The 20,301-nt window shown below is 49.8% G+C and overlaps 1 protein-coding gene and 1 long non-coding RNA gene across 2 annotated transcripts in view; both read right to left on the reverse strand.

The window, feature by feature from the left end:
• Positions 1-20,301, reverse strand: part of SIRPG (signal regulatory protein gamma) — a 166,818-nt gene that overhangs the window by 72,307 nt on the left and 74,210 nt on the right. The window contains exon 9 of the mRNA XM_063803317.1: positions 9,864-9,973. Coding sequence (XP_063659387.1) covers positions 9,864-9,973 — 110 coding nt within the window. The remainder of the gene's footprint in view (positions 1-9,863; positions 9,974-20,301) is intronic.
• LOC134809210 (uncharacterized) lies at positions 15,267-18,944 on the reverse strand. The gene is made up of 2 exons (XR_010154370.1): positions 16,327-18,944; positions 15,267-15,527 (listed from the first exon to the last, which is right to left on the reverse strand). It is a non-coding gene; the product is annotated as an uncharacterized LOC134809210 (long non-coding RNA).

Raw genomic sequence — 20,301 nt, forward strand, 5'->3', positions numbered from 1 at the left:
ATTATTTGATCAGTCTTCTGTTGATGAGCCTTGAGGCTTGAGGTAACGTCTGTCAGGTAATGGCAAAGGTAATGTTTATATCCAAAGGTAATGTTATCACCATAATGCTAACTATAACATTATAAATATATTTTTAAATGGCCACAATACTTCAGGGCCCTTGCATCATACTCTGCAATGTGACTTTGCTGCTCCTCCCTGGGAGAAGTGATTTCTATTTCCCCACCTCTTGAATCTGGGCTGGCTTGTGACATGTTTGCACCAACAGAATGTAATGGATGTAAATTCACACCAGTTATACAGTCTCAGGAGGCACTGCATGTTACCAGATGTTGACGGACACATAGCCTGAACACCCCTCTAACCCTAGCTGATAGCCAGTCAACTACCAGACATGTGATTTAGACCATCCTAAATAAACCGGCCCCAGCTGACCCACCCTTTCTGATCCCAGACACAAGGAGCAAATGCAAAGTTAGCTGAGCTTGGCCCAGATCAGCAGTGCTACCCAGCTGACCCACATGAGCAATACCAAAAGCTTTCTATTTAAAGCCACTGAATTTTGGAGTGGTTTGTTATACCGCAATAGCTATGTGCCTCACTGGCACCTAGGCATAACAATGCATGTAGGTGGTTATTTGTTGTAACACACTGTGATTACAGAAGATTAGGAGCAGCCTCAAGGCTCATCAATAGAACACTGATCAAATAATTACAGGAGAGCCAAACAATGGAATATTATGCAGCTGTCCAAAAGAATGAGGCAGCCCTATGTGAATCAACATGGAACAAACTCCATGATGCATTTTTAAGCAAAGCAGCAAGAGGCAGAAGAGTATACAGAGCAAGCTACTATTGATCCTGTAAAATACTTGCATTTGCATGGACTATCTCCGGGTGGGTACACAGAAACATGTAACAATGGCTGTCTCTAGGAAGGGGAACTGGGTGCCTGGGGAACAAGAGTGGAAGCGAGACTTCCTTTTCACGCTATCCTCTTTTTTATCTTTTGAATCGTGTAAATGTGTTATCTATTCAAAAATAAATAAAACCAGAATGTAAAAACTCCTATGCCTTTCAAATTCAGAGAGCCTTATTATTCTCTTTCCAAGACTCCCAAGATCCACCGGGACCAAAAAAACAGCAGTCAGGGAACAATTCCTATTTTCTCTCCTCTCTCCCCCACAGCCCCCACCTGCGCAGAGCGAAGCTGGTTTCTCTGGTAAACGCTTGTTTGTGAGTTGCGCCCAGGCGACACTACCTCGCCTGCCACTGGAGGGCAGCGCCAGGCTTCCTTCCCGGGGAGGAATTGCGGCGAGACGGTGGTCGGCCCTGAATAGCAAGCTGGCTCCTAGATCAGAGGCTCTGGCATTCCGTTTTTGTGTGCATGTTTGTTTGTTTTCTTTCTTTCTTCTTCCTCTTCTTTATTTTTTTAAAGGTCTCGACCCAAGAACCCCATTCCAGGCAGTAGGTTCGCCAGCCATTGCTTGTGCGTCTTCGCGGAGAGAGGGGGAGATGCCCCGGCGCTCCTTGCCGCTCACATCTACCCGGCTGGATAAAACCCTTTGGGGAACTTGCTGCTTCGCAAGTCTTACTTGCGAAGACCCGGAGGGTTTGCCTTTGACCCCGCCTGTGACCTTAAGAAAACCCCTTTCTACCCTGCGCCTGTCCCACAGCTGGAAGTGATAATTTTAAGAATGAATTAAGCACTTGATGTGTGACACTGCGGAACTAAGCACTTTCTGGACTGTGTCAGGCCCCATTTTACAGATGAGGAAGCTGAGGCCTCCAGAGGCGGAGTAACCTGCTCATGGTTACAAAGCCGGTCAGCGGCGGGCAGGATTTGAATCCAGGGTTCCCGGTCCCTAATCCTCTGCTTTTACCACTTAATTTATCCTGCCTCCAAGGGCTGCTGGGAAAAAGGCGGATTTCAAAGGAGAAGCAGCTAAGGAAAAGCTCTGGAAAGGGCCGACGGAGCAGATATTCCCTGAGCCCCTCTGCGAGCCACGCGCCGGCACGCCTCTGGGAAGCCCGCTTCCCCCTGCAGATAGGCGTTGGGACATGCTTGCGCCCCTGTCGCACAGGCGAAGAGACCGAGGCCGAGCGGTGCAGGGCGAGCCTGGAGGTGCGCCCCAGACCTGGAGTAGCCACTGACGCCGCTCCTTCCGCTCCGCACGCAGGCGCGGCTCCCCGAGGCCCCGGGCGCCCGGGCCGCACGCCTGGGTAAAAGGTCCCGAGGAGTCTGCAGAAGCGCGCCCACGCCCGAGACGGCCGTTTCCGCCGGCCTGGGAAAGGGGCAGAGAAGGGGGTCGCCCGGGCCGCAGCGTGCCGGTCCCCGCCGGCCGAGCCGTGTTTAGGGCCAGTCCCCGCACCCCGCTTCTTCCCCACCTGGGGAGCGGGGCGCAGCGGTAGGGCACTGGAGCGCACGAGGCACCCCGCCAGCGAGTCCTTTCTGCAAACGGGGTTCCTGTTTTCATGCAAATGCCTTTGTTAGCGCACCGGGAACCAGGGGGACGGAACTGCAGCTGACGCGGGCTGCGCGCCGCTTTTCCGCCTTCGCTTGATTCGGCCTCAACGACTTAAACGCGCCGGGAACAAAAACGCCGGCGCCGCGGAAACCCGCAGGAGCGGCACGAGAAGCGCAGCTCCGTTGGGGTCCGCGAGAAGCGGCGCAGGCGGCCGGGCTGGTGCCTGCAGGCCTTCACACCGCATCACCAAGGGCAAGGAACCTCCAACTGTCCCTCAGTTTCTCTACCTGCACTGGGATGTCCTATATAAGGAGTCAGCTCAGTGCCCGCATCTTGCTGTAATTATTTTGTCCAAGCACTGTGGGAGGCAGCGTTGAGGAGGCTGTTGTGGGGAGTTTGCCTGTCAGAGAGAAGAGGGAAATAAACAAGAAGCATACAGACAAAATAATTTCAAATAGCAACAAGTGTTAATATCGTAGCAAACACCAATGCAGCGCTTGTGCCAGGCTCTGCTCTATGCTATATGCACATTAGGTCATGTAATCCTCACTCCCTTGTACAGATAGGAAAATGCAGGTTGAATAATCTATTGAAGGGAAATAGGAAGTTGAACAATATGTGGAGAAACAGGTTGCACCATATGTGGGGAACCAGGTTGAACAATAGCCTCAAGTGCGCAGTAGGTAGGCTCGGCACTTGAGAATATCGGGCCCAGCCTGGGTTTCGACCCAGCCAGTCCAGCCCCAAGTGGAAGCTTTTGCACACTCCATTACACCAGTTTTGGCTGTACTAGGAAGGACGTAAAGTGGTGACACGCCCAAGAGAGAGCTGGGGCTAGACAGGAGCTGCTCCTAAAAGGATGTCAATGGACATCTCTGTGCAAGGGAGTAAGCTGAGGCCTGCACAATGAGAGGAACTAGCCATGCAAAGAGCTGGGCGTGTCCAGCAGAGAAAACAGCAAGGGCAAAGGCCTTGAGGTGGGAGAGTAGATGTGGGGTTTCATGAACATAAGGATGGAACTCAGTGAGCTGTAGTAAGGAGACTGGAGATGGTCAGCAGCTGGGGGTAGCAGGCTTTGCAGGTCTCGGCAAGGAGCTGGACTTTTATTCTAGGTGTGATGGGAAGTTGTGTTGTTATGGCCACTGAAGGAGTTGCGTGGATGGAGTTGGACTAGAGGGTGGGTGCCCTTCCTGCCTTGCCAGCCTTAGGTTCAAGGAGGAAGTTGATTGCTCAGGCCTTAAGCTTGCCCCTCCTCATCTGACCTCCTGGCTTCTAGGAGATTCCTGAGGACGTACACCAAGTCTCCAACATTACCTGATGTCAGATCAGGTAAGCCCTCATCTTATAGATAGGGCTAAGACTGAGGCCCTGACTTCAGGGATGTGTCTTCACCTTTGAGTAGGAGAAGCAGGGGTGGTATCTGCTTCATCTACTCATGTACCTGCAGCACCTAGCACAGGCTGCCTAGCCCATCCTTGGACCCAGGCAAGCAGGGCTCTGCCCTGGCCAGCCTCCAGCTGCATACATCCCCACAAGCTAGAGAGTCTGCAGTGCCAAGGGGATATACCCATCCAAGTCTTTGCTCCTTGTCTAGAATACTACAGATTCCTAGGATTCCTGAGCTCCCTACCTAAAAGTCCCAAGCCTGCTGCCAGGCCTCTTCCTGGTCTGTTGTCTGGAGGCAGAACACTAAGCCCAGGGTGTAGCCAAGGGGCACTGCAGAGGATGGGGTGTGGATGGAGATTGGACCTGCAGCCTGGGATGTCTACACACATGCAGGTGAGGTGTGCACGGTACAGGATGGAGCTGGGGATGAGAAGGGAAGGTGGCAGTTTATAGGCTGGGAAATGAGCGACCAGGGAATGGGGCTGGCTCTCCCCAGCCCCGCCACATTTCAGTGCGAGTATCTAAGAAATCCAAATCAATCCTGGCCTTTCGGGCTGCTGAGAAGTTATACTTACTGAGGAGAAGGACAGAACATTTAAGAGAAGGTATTGGTCTGATTTATAATTTTTAAATATTTAGATTTAAGGGTGAGTGGACACCAGCCTCCACCAATATCAAGAGTGTGTTTGGCCTAGACCGTAGGAGATATTCAATATTTATCAAATAGATGGATGAATCTCATTTAATTTAATCCTCACACAGACTCAATGGAGGGAAAGCACATCGTCTGTACTTTATTGATGAGGAAACTAAGGCTTGGAGAGATTTAATGACTGGCCTATTTGTCAAGGTAGAAGTTTGTCTAGCAGAGCTGAGAGCCTCAAGCCCTAACGTGTCTGATTCCAAAATCCATTGCAATTGGTTCATGACAAGTTCACTCCCATTATGACCACATTAAATATATTGTAACTGTTTGAGCATGTCACTCACTGATCTTTGGGAACATAAGCACTGTTTATATTACATGAAAAAGGCCTTCTCTTCTTCATTCTTACTCTACCCTCTCAGGCACCTTTGGGAAGTAATAAGACAGGAGCTAATGCTCCATTTAACAAATGGAAAACTGAGGACTGAGCAATAGCCCAAGGTGTCAACGAGGCTTAAACAAATAGGGATTTTTTTTTTTTTTTTCATGTAGCAAGAAATCCGGAGGTAGCTGGGCAAGGGCTGATATAATTTTTGCATTATTTTCAGCAAACAACTTCTGCCTGTTGGTGTCTTCTGGCTATTTATTGCTACAGCATAACAAACTGCCCCCAAACAACAACCATTGTATTGTCTACAGTTTTGTGAGTCAGAAATTTGCGCAGGTCTCAGCTGGGTGATCCTTCAGTGATCCATGGAGCGCCGACTAGAGTCACTCAGTGATCTTCAGCTGCTGATTGTGCTATGCTGGAGGATCGAGATGGTTTCACTCAGGTTCCTGGTGCTTTCGTGGGGATGGCTGGAACACTGAGCTCGGCTGGGTCCGTCTGCCTCTCCATGGAATCCCAGGGCTTCTCCAGGTGGGTGTCTCCAGCAGAGTAGTTTGACCTTTTTCATGGCAGCTCATGTCTCCCAGAGGCCATAGCGGAAACTGCCAGTCCTCCTAGAGGTTAGGCCTGGAGTGGGCGTGACATCATTTCCACCATACTCTATTGGTCAAAGAAGTCACAGGTCAGCCCAGATTTAAGTACAGGGGAAATTGACTCCTCCTCTCAAAGGGAGGAGGATCAAAGAATCCACAGCCATCTTTAACTTATCACATGGTCCGAGCTGCTTGAGATGTAGTCATCATGTCTCAAATTCCAGAAAGTGTGGAGGACTGGTGGAGGAAGGTGTTTACCTTCCCTTTTAAGACATTTTCTGGAAGTCACACACAACATTTTCCATTGGCCAGAACTTACATGGGCATACCTAGGATATGGAAGGGAAACTGGAAACTGTAATCTTTATTGCAGGAGGCATGCCATGTATTCTGATGAAAATTAGGGATTTTGTTGACTAAGGAAGAAGGGGAGCATGGGTATTGAGGACCAACTAAAATCTATTCCATGGTTAGGTGTTTTGTTGTTGTTGTTGTTGTTGTTTTTGCTACCAACAGCCAAACACTGTTCCTAGCAGAGATGTTTCCATACCAGTCTTCTCCTTCCTAATACATCATCCACTCTGTCATCAAAATAATCTTTCCTTTTTTATTATTTGTTATGTTCCTATACCGTATATCTTTTAATCATTCCTATGCCAACAGCAAGTGTCCGAATTATTTTGTGTTGTGTGAAACAGTAATGGGGGTTGCCACACACCAGGCACTGTGCCAAGCACTAAATGAACATATCTCACTTGATCTCTGCAGTATCCCACTGAGTGAGGATCACAGACGAGGAAGCAGAAACCCAGAGAGGTTAAATGACTTGCTCCGGGCCACAGAGAGTAGGTGCAAGGCTGAGATTCAAACCCTCGACTGTCAGATTCCAGAGCTGTGCTGTGAAACCCACACATGTGAAGCTCAGGGACTGTTTATGGATGACAGCCCCGGAGCATGGGCAAGACTTGTGCCTGGTGTGTGAAGGTTACAGGCGACAAATGTGAGCCAAGAGCCTGCAGATGCTCCTTTCCCGCTGTGATCCTTCAGTAGGGAAGACTGCATCAAGCCCCAGGGCCATGCTGGCATATTTCATGAAATCAAACTGGCACCAGGAATTCATATCATTCTATTTCCTTTACACCCTAACTGAACTCCAAGTCTGGAGGAGACTTTGCAGAACTGGCTACATTGCTAAGCAGGGCACAGGCCCAGTTAAATGAGGCACCTTTCTGCTCCAGCTCCAAGCTTCTCTGTTCTGACCTCAGTCTTTCTTGCCTTTGCCTCACCCCTGTTCGAGGACATGCAGTGACTCCCTGTTCCCCTCAAGTTCAGTTTTGCCTTTCTCCAAATGCTCCTTGTAAGGACTGGGGAGAATACGGTTCCATCCTTTCGGTGAATTCCAGTTTCTGCGTCTGTCAAATGGGAGGAAATAATCCCTGCTTTGCTAAGTAATGGAAATGTTGAGGACCACACAGGACAAGGAATAGGAATGGCCTTTGCAGGCCAGAGCAGGTGAGGGGCACAATCCCACTGGATCTGAGTAGTATTTAGAAGACTAGGCATTATCTCTTTGGAAGGCAGAAAGATCTGGGGTAGGGAGTGGGGTTGTGGGGGATCAGGGAGTGCCCTGCACCTTCTTGGGGGGGCTCCTGCCCACAGTCTTGCAGAGGAAGTGGCCCAGGGTGAGCATTTACATATAGATGCCCCGCTGGGGGGACACAGTGAGACCACCGGTTCTGAAACCAGATAAACCTGTGTTTGAGTGTCCCAGCTTCATCTCGTACTAGCTGAAGGACCTTTGGATAAGTCATATCACTTCTGCCTCCAGTTTCACAGCTATAAGTTGGGGCTGAAAAAAGAACCTATCTCATTGGGATTTTATAAGGAATCAAATGAGAATGTGCACCTTTAAAGCACCTCATTTAGCACAGAAGAACTGTTCAACCAATAGTCATGGTAAGAGTGACTGGTATTTTTTGAGCCCTGATTAAATTATATGCCGTAAGAGTCTTCTTGATTAGTTTATATGCTCCTCACCACAATGCTAAGATGTAGTTAACATTATTATTTCCCACTTGTAGATGTAGAGATGGGGATGCAGTTAGGCTGAACAAGCTGCCCAAGGTCATAGTAAGTGGTAGAAGCTGGGCTTGAACCGGAACCCAGTCTGTCTGACGCAGTCTTCCTTAATCAATAGCCATGCTGTTACTATTACTGTTGACATTACTATTATTGACCTTGAATTCTGTACCCAATATCTCCACACTTCCACAACACCTGGTGGGGGCAGGAAGAGCCACCTGACCCAAAGACTGCCAAAATATAGACTGAGCAGCCTGTGATACAGCCTGGGACAGAAGCTCCACCCAGCAGGGCTGAGCCCAATTAACTAAACTCATCAGCAGTGATGGTGGCTGCCAGTTTGAATTGGACCACAAAGAGTTGGGATAATGCCTACAAGCTGAAAGACCCTAAAAGATGACATAATTCAAACAAATGTGAAGGCACAGGGGCAATGAGTAAGCCAAAATTCCAAGACAGACAAGGGGGAGGAGAAATTTGACAAACGTCTGCTCCTGAGATGACTATGAACTGACTCAGTCCCAGAGCACTGGGTCATGAATGATGTTCCAGTGGCTAAATTGTATCCTGTGATGTGCGGTCAAAATTCCTGCCTTCCAGTCCCTGCATGTAGCTTTACAACAACCCCCATGGCTCAAGTTAGGAGAGAGGCTCTGCTCTTTTCAACCAAAATTAGGCTAGCTCAGCTCTCCCATTTATCTTTAGGGTAAATGCTAAGATTTGGAAGTGGTGAATGGAGAGGGAGGTAGGATCAGGACATCCCTCCATCAACCCCAGGTGACGAGGCCCAGAAGACATGGCCTGGCCCAGTTCCTGTTATATCAGAACCTTAGTCCATGTCTCACCATCTACAATCATACCCTAAGTGATCTCACTCACCATCTGGGGTGACTCCGGGCCAGGCGTCTCCCCTGCACTCCAGCCTCATGCCCAGCTACTAACTCCACAGCTCCACCTGTGTTACACAGGCATGTCAAATCTCACCTGTCCAAAATGGAACTCCTGATTGTGCCTCCAAAACCCACCCCTTCTGCAGGATTTTCATATCAGGAAATGCCAACTCTATAATTCGAGCTGCTTAGGTCAAATACCTTGGAGTCAGCCCTGGCTGTCCTGAGTCATATTCCAACATTCTTGCAGTCCACAAATTCTATTGGCTCTTCCTTCCAAACGTATCCATGCCCTCCATGATCACCCTAGTCTGACCCACTATCGTCTGTCACCTGGGGTGACACAACAGCCTCCTCTTGCCTCTGGCCTGCCTTCTACAACTTGTTCTGAACTCAGCAGCCAGAGATGTCCTGTTAAAACCTAGGCTGGAGCTTGCAGTCCTCTTGCTCAAAACCCACCCATCACTGCCCTTCTCACTCAGAGGAAAAACAAAGGCCTCCTAAGTCACACAGTCTGACCTCCTCAGTTTCCCCTACAGACCTGCCTCCCTGACCTCACCTCCCAGCGCTCTCCCCAGCCCTTCCTCTATTCCAACCACTCAAGGTGCTCACCGCTCCTGGAAGGAGAACTCCCACCCGTGGGCCTTTGCATCTGCTGTGCCCTCTGCCTGGGGTGCCCCTCCAGCACGGCTCCCTATCTCACTTGTGTGGGTCTGCAGAGATGCCTTCCCTGGGTACCTCATTAAAAATTACCACCCACTCCAGCAGTCCCTCCCCCGTCTCCTTCCCTGCTTTAACTTTCTCTGTAGCATTTAACACCATCTATTGACATGCGGTAGATTTTACTTACTGTTTCTTGTCATGTCCCACACTGGGATGTTAGCTACGTCTAGGGAAGCACCTTCTTCCATCAGGTGTATCCCCCTTGCCTAGAACACAACGTCTGATGCATAGTAGGTGCTCAGCAAATCCTCGTCAAATGAACAAAGAAGCACACATAAGAGGACTTCCTGGAGGCACCCCTACCCAGTTCTCACACCCCCGGCAGCCACCCTCTGGGTGTTCCAGGCCCTAGGCTAGTCCCCTCACTTCTTTGATCCTATTCAGGGGAAATCGGCCTCAGGCCCTGTCCGAAAACAGGAGAACTAAGGAGAAGCTAGTCATGCAGGAATTAGTCCAAATAGGTGGGGATTTCTTTTTAATTAGAACTATTTTTTTTTTCCCTTCACACAAAAGGACTTGTGTCCCAGTAGCTGGCTCTCCTGTCAAAGCTTGTCCCGGGCTGAGAGCTGGAGCTCTGTGTTCCCACCAAGGATCTACTGTCAGAATCACTGAGGAGCGGCGTGGGCTTTACAGAAGGAAGGTTCTGGGGCAGCAGGGGCACATGGCCTCCCTGGGACAGGCACATACCTGGAAACCCCACGAATGGGAAGGACTCCATGTGGGTGACAGGTGAGGCTGGTAACAAGCGTGTAGGGTCACTGTACTGTTCTCTCCACTTCCTGTAGTTTGAGAATTTTCTTTAGAGAGAGAGAGAGAAAAAAAAAAGAGTGTTTTTCCCCTGAAGTTCTCTTTTCCCGACACATGCCCAGAGGATCTCCTGTAGCCCTCCCTCCCCACCATACCCCACCCACAACCTCTCTTTTCTCCTCCCCTCTGATTCGAGGAGAGAGCCATTCTGCTCTGCTTACTAGCTGCCTGTCTGCATCTGGGGACACTTACAAACCTTTGATGCCTGTTTATTCCCCCACTCGCCAAGATTTGGGTCCAGATGGCCTGGTGAGGTGGTGCTGGGCACTGATGGTTGCTAAATGCTCCCTGGGTGATCCTGGCACTTTCTAGAGTTGAGCAACTACCTTGTTACCCCAGACCCAGCCCTGACTCTGCCACACTCAGGGATCTCCTGTTAGTAGGGTCCAGCCTCCTTAGAAGACAGTTTAACAACATATTTTGTTACCTGAGCCCATCTTTGGGGTCCACCATAGCTGCCTAAGTGACTTGAGGAGATATTTCTTCCAAACCCAGACAAAGAGCCTCATTCACCACCACCACTCCTGGTGGATGGCATCCTCCCTGTTACCTTATGCAACACGGGTTCCCTGTGACCATTTGGAAAGTGCAGAGAAGCACACAGGAGCTGGCCACAGCCCACTTCAAGCCCAGGAATTTGTGAACAGAAAGGAGCCATTGTCTCCAGTCACTTGAAGGGAACAGCTCAAAAACACATTCAAAGGGCCCTGATGATAATGAATATGCTAATATGATTTCCACTGGGCGCCTGTGCTACCTCCAAAAAACCCTTTCTGACCTTCCTCATGGATTCAAAGCTTTCATTGAAGTCGACAGGGGATTTTGGTTAAAATAACATGAAAGTTTTCATTTAAATGGACAAAGCTGGGAGTTGTGAATTAAGCGTGAGTTTCACATTGGTCCTGACACCCCTGACCTTGATGGGGAAATGCATAGATTGTGACTGGACCTTCTGGACCTTCTAGCTATTGCCTTTGGGTGGGCAGAGCTAGCAAGCATTAAGGGTCCCTTTTGCATGACAAGTGAACTCTGGAGACCTAGGTTTAAATCCCAGCTCTGACACTTACTAGCTGGGTGACCTTGAGAAAGGCAAATCATTTCTCTGATTGAGCCTCAATTTCCCCATCTGTAAAATGGTTTGGATAATACTTCCCTTGCAGCATTGCTTCCAAGAGTAAATAAGAAGTCTGTATGTGGGAGGGGTTGGGGAAGTGGAAAACATCTTGGAGCTCCCCACCGTCTCACCCAGTCAGAGACCCAGCAAGGCTGTGAACACCTCCAGCCTCCCATATCCCAGACCTTCTTTCCTTCATTCAGCGTATATTTATGAAGCATTTCCTGGGTGCCAGGTACTGTTTTGGGGCTGGGGATTCAGCTGTGAACAGAACAGATGAACTCTGCCCTCAGTGGAGCTGCCATTGGAGTGGGAAGGACAGACATTAAACACATGAATAGATAAATAATAAGTAAGTGGGCCGGGCGTGGTGGCTCACGCCTATAATCCCGACACTTCGGGAGGCCGAGGGGGGTGGATCACCTGAGGTCAGGAGTTCGAGACCAGCCTAACCAACATGGTGAAACCCCATCTCTACTAAAAATACAAGGGCGTGGTGGCACATGCCTGTAATCCCAGCTACTCGGGAGGCTGAGGCATGATAATCACTTGAACCCGGGAGGCGGAGGTTGCAGTGAGCCGAGATCATGCCACTGCACTCCAGCCTGGGCAACAGAGCAAGACTTCGTCTCAAAAATAATAATAATAATAATATGTAAGTGGTAATAAGTTCTTTGGAGAAGAAAAACAAAGTCCTTAATGAAAAGAGCAGAGCTTTAGAATTAGACAGAGCTGAATTCAAATCTCAGCTTGCTCTTTGCTGGCTGTGTAATGCCTGGGAAAGAGATTTTATCTCCCTAACACTCTTCTGCACATTTTTTAATGAGACCCACTGATGAATCACCCACCCATTGAACAAATATTTATAGAACTCTGGGCCAGGCACGGTGGCTCATGCCTGTAATCCCAGCACTTCAGGAGGCCGATGCAGGCGGGTCACTGAGGGCAGGAGTTGGATACCAGCCTGGCCAATATGATGAAATCACATCTCTACTAAAAATACCCCCCCAAAAAAGAAAAAAAAATAGCTGGACATGGTGGCGTGCACTTGTAATCCCAGCTATTCCAGAGGCTGTGACAGGAGAATCGCTTGAACCCAGGAGACAGAGGTTATAGTGAGCCAAGATCGTGCCACTGCACTTCAGCCTGGGCAAGTGAGCCAGACTCCATCTCAAAAAAGAAAAAAGAACTCTGTCCTGTGTCAAGCATTGTTTTGAGTGCTGGGGAGGCCACAGTGAATGAAACAAAAATCCTTGCCCTTGGGAGCTTAAAATCTAAAAGGGAGAAATAGACAATTAACAAATATACGTATATCAGGTGATGAAAGAAAAAGCAAGGGAAGGAGGTCAAGAATGTGGAGGACATTATTTCAGGGAGTGGTGGTCAGGGAAGGCCTCTCTGGGGTGCTGACATTTAAGTGGAGCTTTGAAAGATGTAGGGGAGTTAGCCATGTGGGTGTCTGAAGGAAGAACCTTCCCAGTCGGAGGAGACATCAAGGGCAAAGGCCCTGAGGTAGGGCCATGCATGGCTGTTGGGAGGATTAGGGAATTGGAGGCAATGTCTAAGACACACCCAGCACAGCCCCTGGCTCTGAGTGGGGGTTCAATCAATAGCAGTTATTATTTGTACTCATTTTATGAAAAATGCAAGAGAAGTCATTTTCCATTATTATAAAAGTTCTTGAAGGCTTTGTGGATTGATGACTTTATTCCCTTTTCTTCTTTTGTTTTTCTGAATCAGAATCAGCAAGTCCAACCCCCAAGCCCACCTGCCAGCCCGCCTCTGTGCCCCCAGTCCCAATCCAGCAGGAATGTTTGACATGCAGTGGTGCTGGAGGGAGGGAGTGTGTAATTAATGATAGTTATTAAATAATAATGCCAGCATCTTGAAGTTCTTTCCTCTCCACAGCCTCACAAATTAGACGCCTTGGAAATGTTGTGCCCGTCGCCAAGATGCACCTCCATCTGGGGTGGAAGCAACATCTGCTAAACAGCTGCATCTTGTTTAAGAGCTGGTACTTAATTCAATTATTCAGCTCTGATAGGGGCAGGCAGAGCTGAGCGGAAGGGGCAGGCCCAGTCATGGGCATATGCTGCTCCACGTCTTCCCAAGTTGACCCAAACTCCTCTCCCACAGCGTCCCCACTCGCATCTGTTGATTCAACCAACCTAGACATCTGTACATTTCCAGAACCGGCCATGCTCACTCATGCTGCCTCCTTGCTTTTTACTCAAGCTGTGTGCCCCTGCCAGGAACACTCTTCTGCTGCCTGTCCAACTCCCGTGTCCTTCGAAAGGCCCAACTCAAACATCAGTATCTCCTCCAGGACAGAGCATAGGGAATTACCTCCCATGAGCTCTCTCGGTGCTTCATGCATTCCTTAACTGGAGCATTCATAACATTACATTGCAATTTTGTGTACCCTGCTGTTTTGTAAGCCCCTTAGGCTGGGAACCATGTTTATTTCATTCTTGTTATCTCAGCATTGTACCTGACTCCCCATAGACACACCCAGCACAGCCCCTGGCTCTGAGTGTTTAGTTAATGGATGGATGGATGGGTGGGTGGGTGGATGGATGGATGGACGGGTGGATGGATGGATGGACGGATGGATGGGTGGGTGGGTGGATGGGAGGGTGGATGGATGGATGGATGGATGGATGGATGGATGGATGGATGGATGGATGCATGCATGGATGGATGGGTGGGTGGGTGGATGAATGGGTGGATGGGTTGGTGGGTGGATGGATGGGTGGGTGGATGGATGGGTGGGTGGATGGATGGGTGGATGGATGAATGGATGGATGAAGAGATAGAAGAATGGAAGAAAGGAGGGAAGAACAAAGCGGTAGACAAACAGATGGACCCACTGCCACCATCTAAATCCAAACAACCATCATTTCTCACTGAAACACTGGGGTCTCTCACTGGTCTTTCAGTTTCTACTCTTGCCCCCAGTAGTCTCTTCTACTCAAAGCACTTAGTAATCTTTTGAATATGGATTTATATCATGTCACTCCCCTGTTAAAAACCTTCCAGTGGCTTCCATATTCCTAACCCTGACCTCCAAACCCCTATAGGAAACAGCCCCTGCTTATCCCTCTGATATCATCTCCTCTCTGTCCTATGCTCTGAATACTTGGGGAACCTGCCAAGCTCTCTCTCACCTCAGGACCTTTGAATCTGCTCTTCCCCTTTGCCTGGGACTCACTTCCCTGGATTTCTGTCAAGCTAGTATCTTCTAAAGTCTTCCAGTCTAGCTCTAATGCCACATCCTCAAAGAGACACTTCTTTACTTTGCCAGTTAAAATAGCCACCATTGTGGTCCTTAAAGGCCAAGGGGCCTGATCCAAATACCAATGCTTTGGCTGCTGAAACCCAACAGGCTTCCCAGAGCATCATCCTCAGCTGGGGTCGTGACGCAGACCTCCCCCAAGTGCCTACCCTACAAGCCATCCCTTCCCTGGGTGCTCACTCCTCCTCTCCATCAACTAAAGATCCTTCATGAATGGGCTTGTCTGGAACTGCCGCAATTAAACTATCAGAGCAACATTGGACCATTTGTTTACTATGGCACTTAGAGCTGGAATGGCTTGTTGTTTTGACTGTTTCTATTTTCAGCTCCATTTCCTAGGGGTAGTGGGGAGAGGGTAGGCAATGAATCCTGGTCTGTTCAAGCAAAAAGATGCATCAGTGAAGCCTAGAATTTCAGAGTCACAGAATTCTAGCATCATTGTCATGGAATATGAGAGCAGTGAAAATCTATAATTGTGCTTATAGGTTCCTAGATTCACGAGATTCTAGAATCTTACTCAATGAAATTAGAATCTTAAAGTCAGACAAATTTAGACTCAAAGTCCTAGAGTGATGGGCTCTGAGGAGACTGTCACTTTGTCTACTCCATATCTCTTTCCCAGAAGATCTTCTCTGGGTACCTTATCCACAACGTTCCCCCCCACCGACCCACAGCCTGTCACTCTCTATTGTTTTAATTTTTCTTTATGGCTCTGATCACCACCTGACATTTGATCTATTTCTCTGTTTATTTGCTTGTTGCCTGTCTCCCTCACATGTGAGATTGAGGTCAGGAACTTTGTTTTGTTCAACGTTTAGAACAGTACTCAGAACAATGCCTGGCATGAAGTAAGGGCTAAAAAAAGCAGTGCCCATTCATCCAAAAAATATTTATTGCATCCCCACTTCATATTGGTGCCTCAGAGATGATCTTCTCTCAGGACGGGAAGCAGGTCTCACTTTGCATGCCAAATGCAATTGGCAGTAGATACCCAGAGCACGGTGTTGAAAAGACTTCTTGGGGCTCATCCAAGCTCCGTGGGGAAGGGCAATTGATGAGCAATGTCTGGCATAGACTCAGCCATGGGAAAAAGTGGCCATCTCTGCTCTGGCCTCCAACCCTGCACTGAAAAAAACTGAGGTCCAGAAGAAGATGCACTGGGCATGCATGGGGTGCATAGCCAGAGTTAGAACCCCATCTTCAGTCTCCCCTCAGTGTTGGTTCCTGAGCCCAAGCCTCTCACAAGCACCTGTGTGTGCCCTCCCCTCCCCATCAGCCCTTAGGCTCTCCCTCCCCCGAGGCCTTCCTGGGATGAAGGGGCTGCTGGAGTCCCTGGCCCTGAACCACAGCCTGGGAACCCAATTCTGGAACACCGCCTGAATGCGCAAGCCAGTTATTTTTAAAAATCCAAAAAGAAAAGGAAGAAAGAGAAAGCTCACTGCTTCGGTCTCCGCACTAGCCCTGGCTCAGAGAATAGAGACTTGAAAGGAACAAAGGGTTTCCTCAAACACAGCAGATCAAGGCCTTGGCTTATGTGGTAACCGGTAACCGACCACCGCGCTTTGTGACAAATCCTTCAGAAGGCAACGGCCTCTGTTCCCTCTGCAGCCTTGGCAGGAGGAGGTGGGGGAGCAGGGGACACCCTTCCCCATCGCCCCCCAGCCCCAGTCGGGCTGCTTACAATCATGGACTTCGAGAACCCCTGACTGTTAGGACCTCAAAGGCCTTCACAGAGCATGGAATCCAACCCGCTCTGGGTCAGCCAGGCAGGCAGAAGCCCTGGACAGGCTCAAGGTCACACTTTCCTGCTCCCTGGGTTCTCTTTCAAGGAGGTGGAGACCAGGGAAGTGCACCCAAGCCTCCATTTCCTCTTGAACCCATCACAGCTGCCTGAGATACCCTCTCAGAACTCTCCCAGCCACCAAGATTCCTACTTCTTTTTTTCCTCCTGTGGATTTCTTCTTCCAAGGTGCCTGTGGGGTGTGGTTTGACCCCTGGAGACCTGGGGGTCTCCAGGTACACAGCAGGAGTACACAGAGGGGTACACAGCAGGGGTCTGCTGGTGGATTATGAGATCACAGAAGGACTACAGTCCACCCTACACTCCAGGTTGGACCATAGCAGCTGACTCAGGTGCTGTGCCAAGCCCTTTGCAGTGAGGCCTCCTGTAGGCACCGTGGCGACCCTATGATGTAGATAGGCATTGTTAGCCCCATTTTCCAGACAAGAAAGCCAAGGCTCCAAAAGACTGAGTAAGGGCCCCAAGGGGGTTGGCAGGGATTGGCAGAGCTGATGCTTGAACTCGGGGTTGCCTGTCTTCTAAACCACACTCTGTTAACTGGTCTGCTCTGCCCCACCCTCTGTGCATCAAAGGCAGGCAATGCTTCACCCCACTCTCAGGCACTGAGGAAGGCAGCAGAGGGACCGGGCTGGGAACAAGGGGCTTCCCTCCATTGGAGGCCATTGTGCTCACAAGCCACACACTCGCACCTGCACGCAGGCTGCAGAGCCCACCAGGTCTCCTCATCCACCCCTCCGTGTCAGCCTCTCTCCCCTGCCTCCTTCCTGACTTGCAATTTATCTGGCTCTTTTCTACCCCATCTGTCAATCTGCATCGTCTCCATTCTGTGGGCCTCTCTCTCTCTATCATTTTCTGCCTCTAGCTCTGTCTCTTCCCCAGCCCTCCCCATTTCTCTATTCCTATGTCTTCCCTTTTTGTCTCTCTGCATCTGTGTGCTACTTTCTCTCTCCTCAGCATGCTTGTTCTGTCTCTCTCTCTCTCTCTCTCTCTCTGTCTCTCCCTCCCACCTCTCCCCCCACAATATTCTGTCTCTCCTTTAATCCTCAGTATCCAGGGTTTCAGTGTCTCCATGTCTCTTCCCCCAGCCCATCTCTCCCTCTCTATTCTTACACATCTCTCCCTTTCTCCCTAGCATTATCTCCCTCTCCCTCTGTCTCTGCTCTATCCTCCCTTGCTTTCCCTCCTGCCTCTCTTTCTGGGTGTGTGTGGGTGTGTATGTGCCTTGTCTCTCTCTCTCCCTCTTTCTCTCTCTCTCTCTCTCTCTTTCTCCCTGCCTCTCTCCATCCCTCTGTCACTCTATCTCCCTCCCTTTGTCCTTGTCTCTGTCTCTTTCTGCTTCTCTGTCTCTTTCTGTCTTCCTCTCTGTTTTTCTCTCTCTTTCTGTCCCTCTGTCTCTTTCTCTGTCTCTTCGTATCTCTCTGCATATCTCTCGTTTCTGTCTCTCTGTCGCTGTTGCTGTCTCTGTCTCCCCTTCATCCCTGTCGCTGCTTCTCCCCTTCTCTCTCTGCCTGTCTCTCTAGCCTTCCTCACCTTCCCCTTGCCACCCTTCCTGGAGTGGCTCCTCTGTCACACCCCCACACTGACACACAATATTCCAGCAAATCCCGGCTTAGCTGTAGGGGGGAACAAGGAGGGATTGGTCAGGGGTATTCCCGAAAGTGGATTTCAGAAGCGGGGTGGGATTGATATGTTAAAGGAAACGGCGCCAGCCTCGTCCTTTTCTTCCTCAGAAATGACTGGTTGCTTTCCTGGGAGGCAGAAGAAAAAGTCCCTGAATAGAGATTTAAAGCAGTAAGCTCAGATTCCTTCTTTTTAATATTTATAAAGAGAGAAAGGGGATAATTTCAGGAAGATCATTTCAAGGCGAAAACCCACATATTTTCAATAGAATTATTCCAAAAGCCCCTTTCCGGCTCATTGGAGTGTATAATTTTGTAAGTTAAAGACACCAGGCCTGGTTTCCAAGTTCCCTAAAATGACGCAGCTAAGTAAGAGCCAGAAGGAAGTAAGATGAGGAGAAGAGGGGGAGGGTAGCAGAGGAGATGGACAAGCTTGTCCCAGGGCTGAGGCCAAAGAGAGCAGCAGCCGGCATACCTGCCCCACCTCCTCTCCTTCGCCTGTCTCCTCAACAAGCCAGCCAAACTCAGGGCTATAAACGTTGTCAAATACCTGTCCCCGATCCCGATCCCGAGACCCATCTCCAAGTCCGGACTTATAGAGGCAAGTGCCGGTGCAGGTGGCCCATGGGCTCTTCAGGCAAGGTGTGTTCAGAGCTGCCCCAGCCCCCGCCATCTTCCTCCCCACACCACCTCCATCCTTGGCCTCTATTCAACCACCGCATTGCCCAAGCTGGCATCTGGGAGTCAGGCTTGGGTCCTCCCTCACCCCTGCCCCTTCTAGTTAGTTGCCAAGTCTTGTTGATTCTACCCCCTTCATACCTGTGGGATCTCCTTACATCTGCATTTTCACTGCCCAGAGTGGGCCTCCGCACCCCTGACCTAGACCACGGAGAGGCTCCAGCAGGTCTCTGGGCCTCTTGCCTATATTCAAGCTGACGGAGTGACCTTCGCATAGTCCAGCTCTGAGGATGGCCTTCTCTTTCTCAGAAACAGTCAGAGCCCCCTGTCCCCGTCACCTCTAAGGTGAAGGCCAATTTCCCCCACCCTGGCATCCATGATCTAGCTACAGCCTGATTTCCTTGTACCCACCATCCCATCACAAGTTCTCCACTGTGGCCAAAATGACTCACTCTCTTCTGCCTACCCGAACGGAATAAGAATCATTTTTCGACTTCTAAGCCCTGGCTGTGGCTCCTCTCTTCTCCTGGAATGGCATCCTGCTGTCTTGGCCTTTGTTGCTCCCACCCAACCTTAAGTTCCAGCTCAAATGGTCCTCGTGGTCCTCCTGGTCATGGGTTATCTTTCCTTCTCTTTGACCCATGACATTTCGCTTTAGACATGAGATAGGCCGTGTGGCCTGAGAACAGGTGAGGTCCGTGGCTAAATAAGGAACAGGAAGTGGAGACCACTCTCTGACAGTCTCCCAAACCGGAACAGGAAGTGGAGACCACTCTCTGACAGTCTCCCAAACCGGAACAGGAAGTGGAGACCACTCTCCGACAGTCTCCCAAACCGGAACAGGAAGTGGAGACCACTCTCCGACAGTCTCCCAAACCGGAACAGGAAGTGGAGACCACTCTCCGACAGTCTCCCAAACCGGAACAGGAAGTGGAGACCACTCTCCGACAGTCTCCCAAACCGGAACAGGAAGTGGAGACCACTCTCTGACATTCTCCCAAACCAAACCAAGTGAGATTCTGTGGTTCTGCTGGGTGCCTAAAATTGTCACCAGGGTCCCCAGATAATACTTACCCTTTCACAGTAAATAGCAATGTCATTGCAAAAATCAGTTATTGAGTACACACTGTGAGCCAGGTACCTTGCTAAGTGCTCTTCATGTGTTATCTCACACAGTTCACAATAACCAGTGTGGTGAGGACTATCATCGCCCCAGTGGTACTGATGAGGAAACTGAGACTCAGAGAGGGGGAGTGGCCAGCACAGCATCACTCTGTGAGCCAGAAAGCTCAGGACTCTGACCGGGCCAGCCCAACTCTGGAATCCTTGAGTTTAACCTCAAACGCACTGAAAATGCTGACACTTGAGTATTAGCAGGAACTGGGTGATGCAGTCCCTGACTCACCTCCCATAAAGGAGGACCATGTGCTGTGAGGCCATGGCCACAGCCCTTCCTTGGGCCCAGCTTCCCCATCTTCTCAATGGTCCAGTTCCTGTTTGAAAAACCTTTCAGAGGCTGGTTCTGTAAACCCTGGAGACACAGTTTGTCTTCCTTTCCCTGGGGAAAGGCTCATCTGGGAGAGGTAGAGCTTAGAACTTCAAAGGAAGCCACAGGGGCAAAAATATCCCTCCTGCCTCCTGTCCCAACACCAGTCTTGGTTTGACTTGGCCAAGAATGTTCCCCGGTCCACCTCTGAAAGTCTGCAGGGATGCTTCCTGCTGTTCTCACTAAACTCTGCTTCCTCTGACCCCTGCCAAGAACTGACCCTTAATTCCCAGACTGTAGCTTCATCTCTCACCGGGGCATCTAC

Source organism: Pan troglodytes, chromosome 21 (assembly GCF_028858775.2).
Source record: "Pan troglodytes isolate AG18354 chromosome 21, NHGRI_mPanTro3-v2.0_pri, whole genome shotgun sequence".
NCBI lineage: Eukaryota > Metazoa > Chordata > Mammalia > Primates > Hominidae > Pan > Pan troglodytes.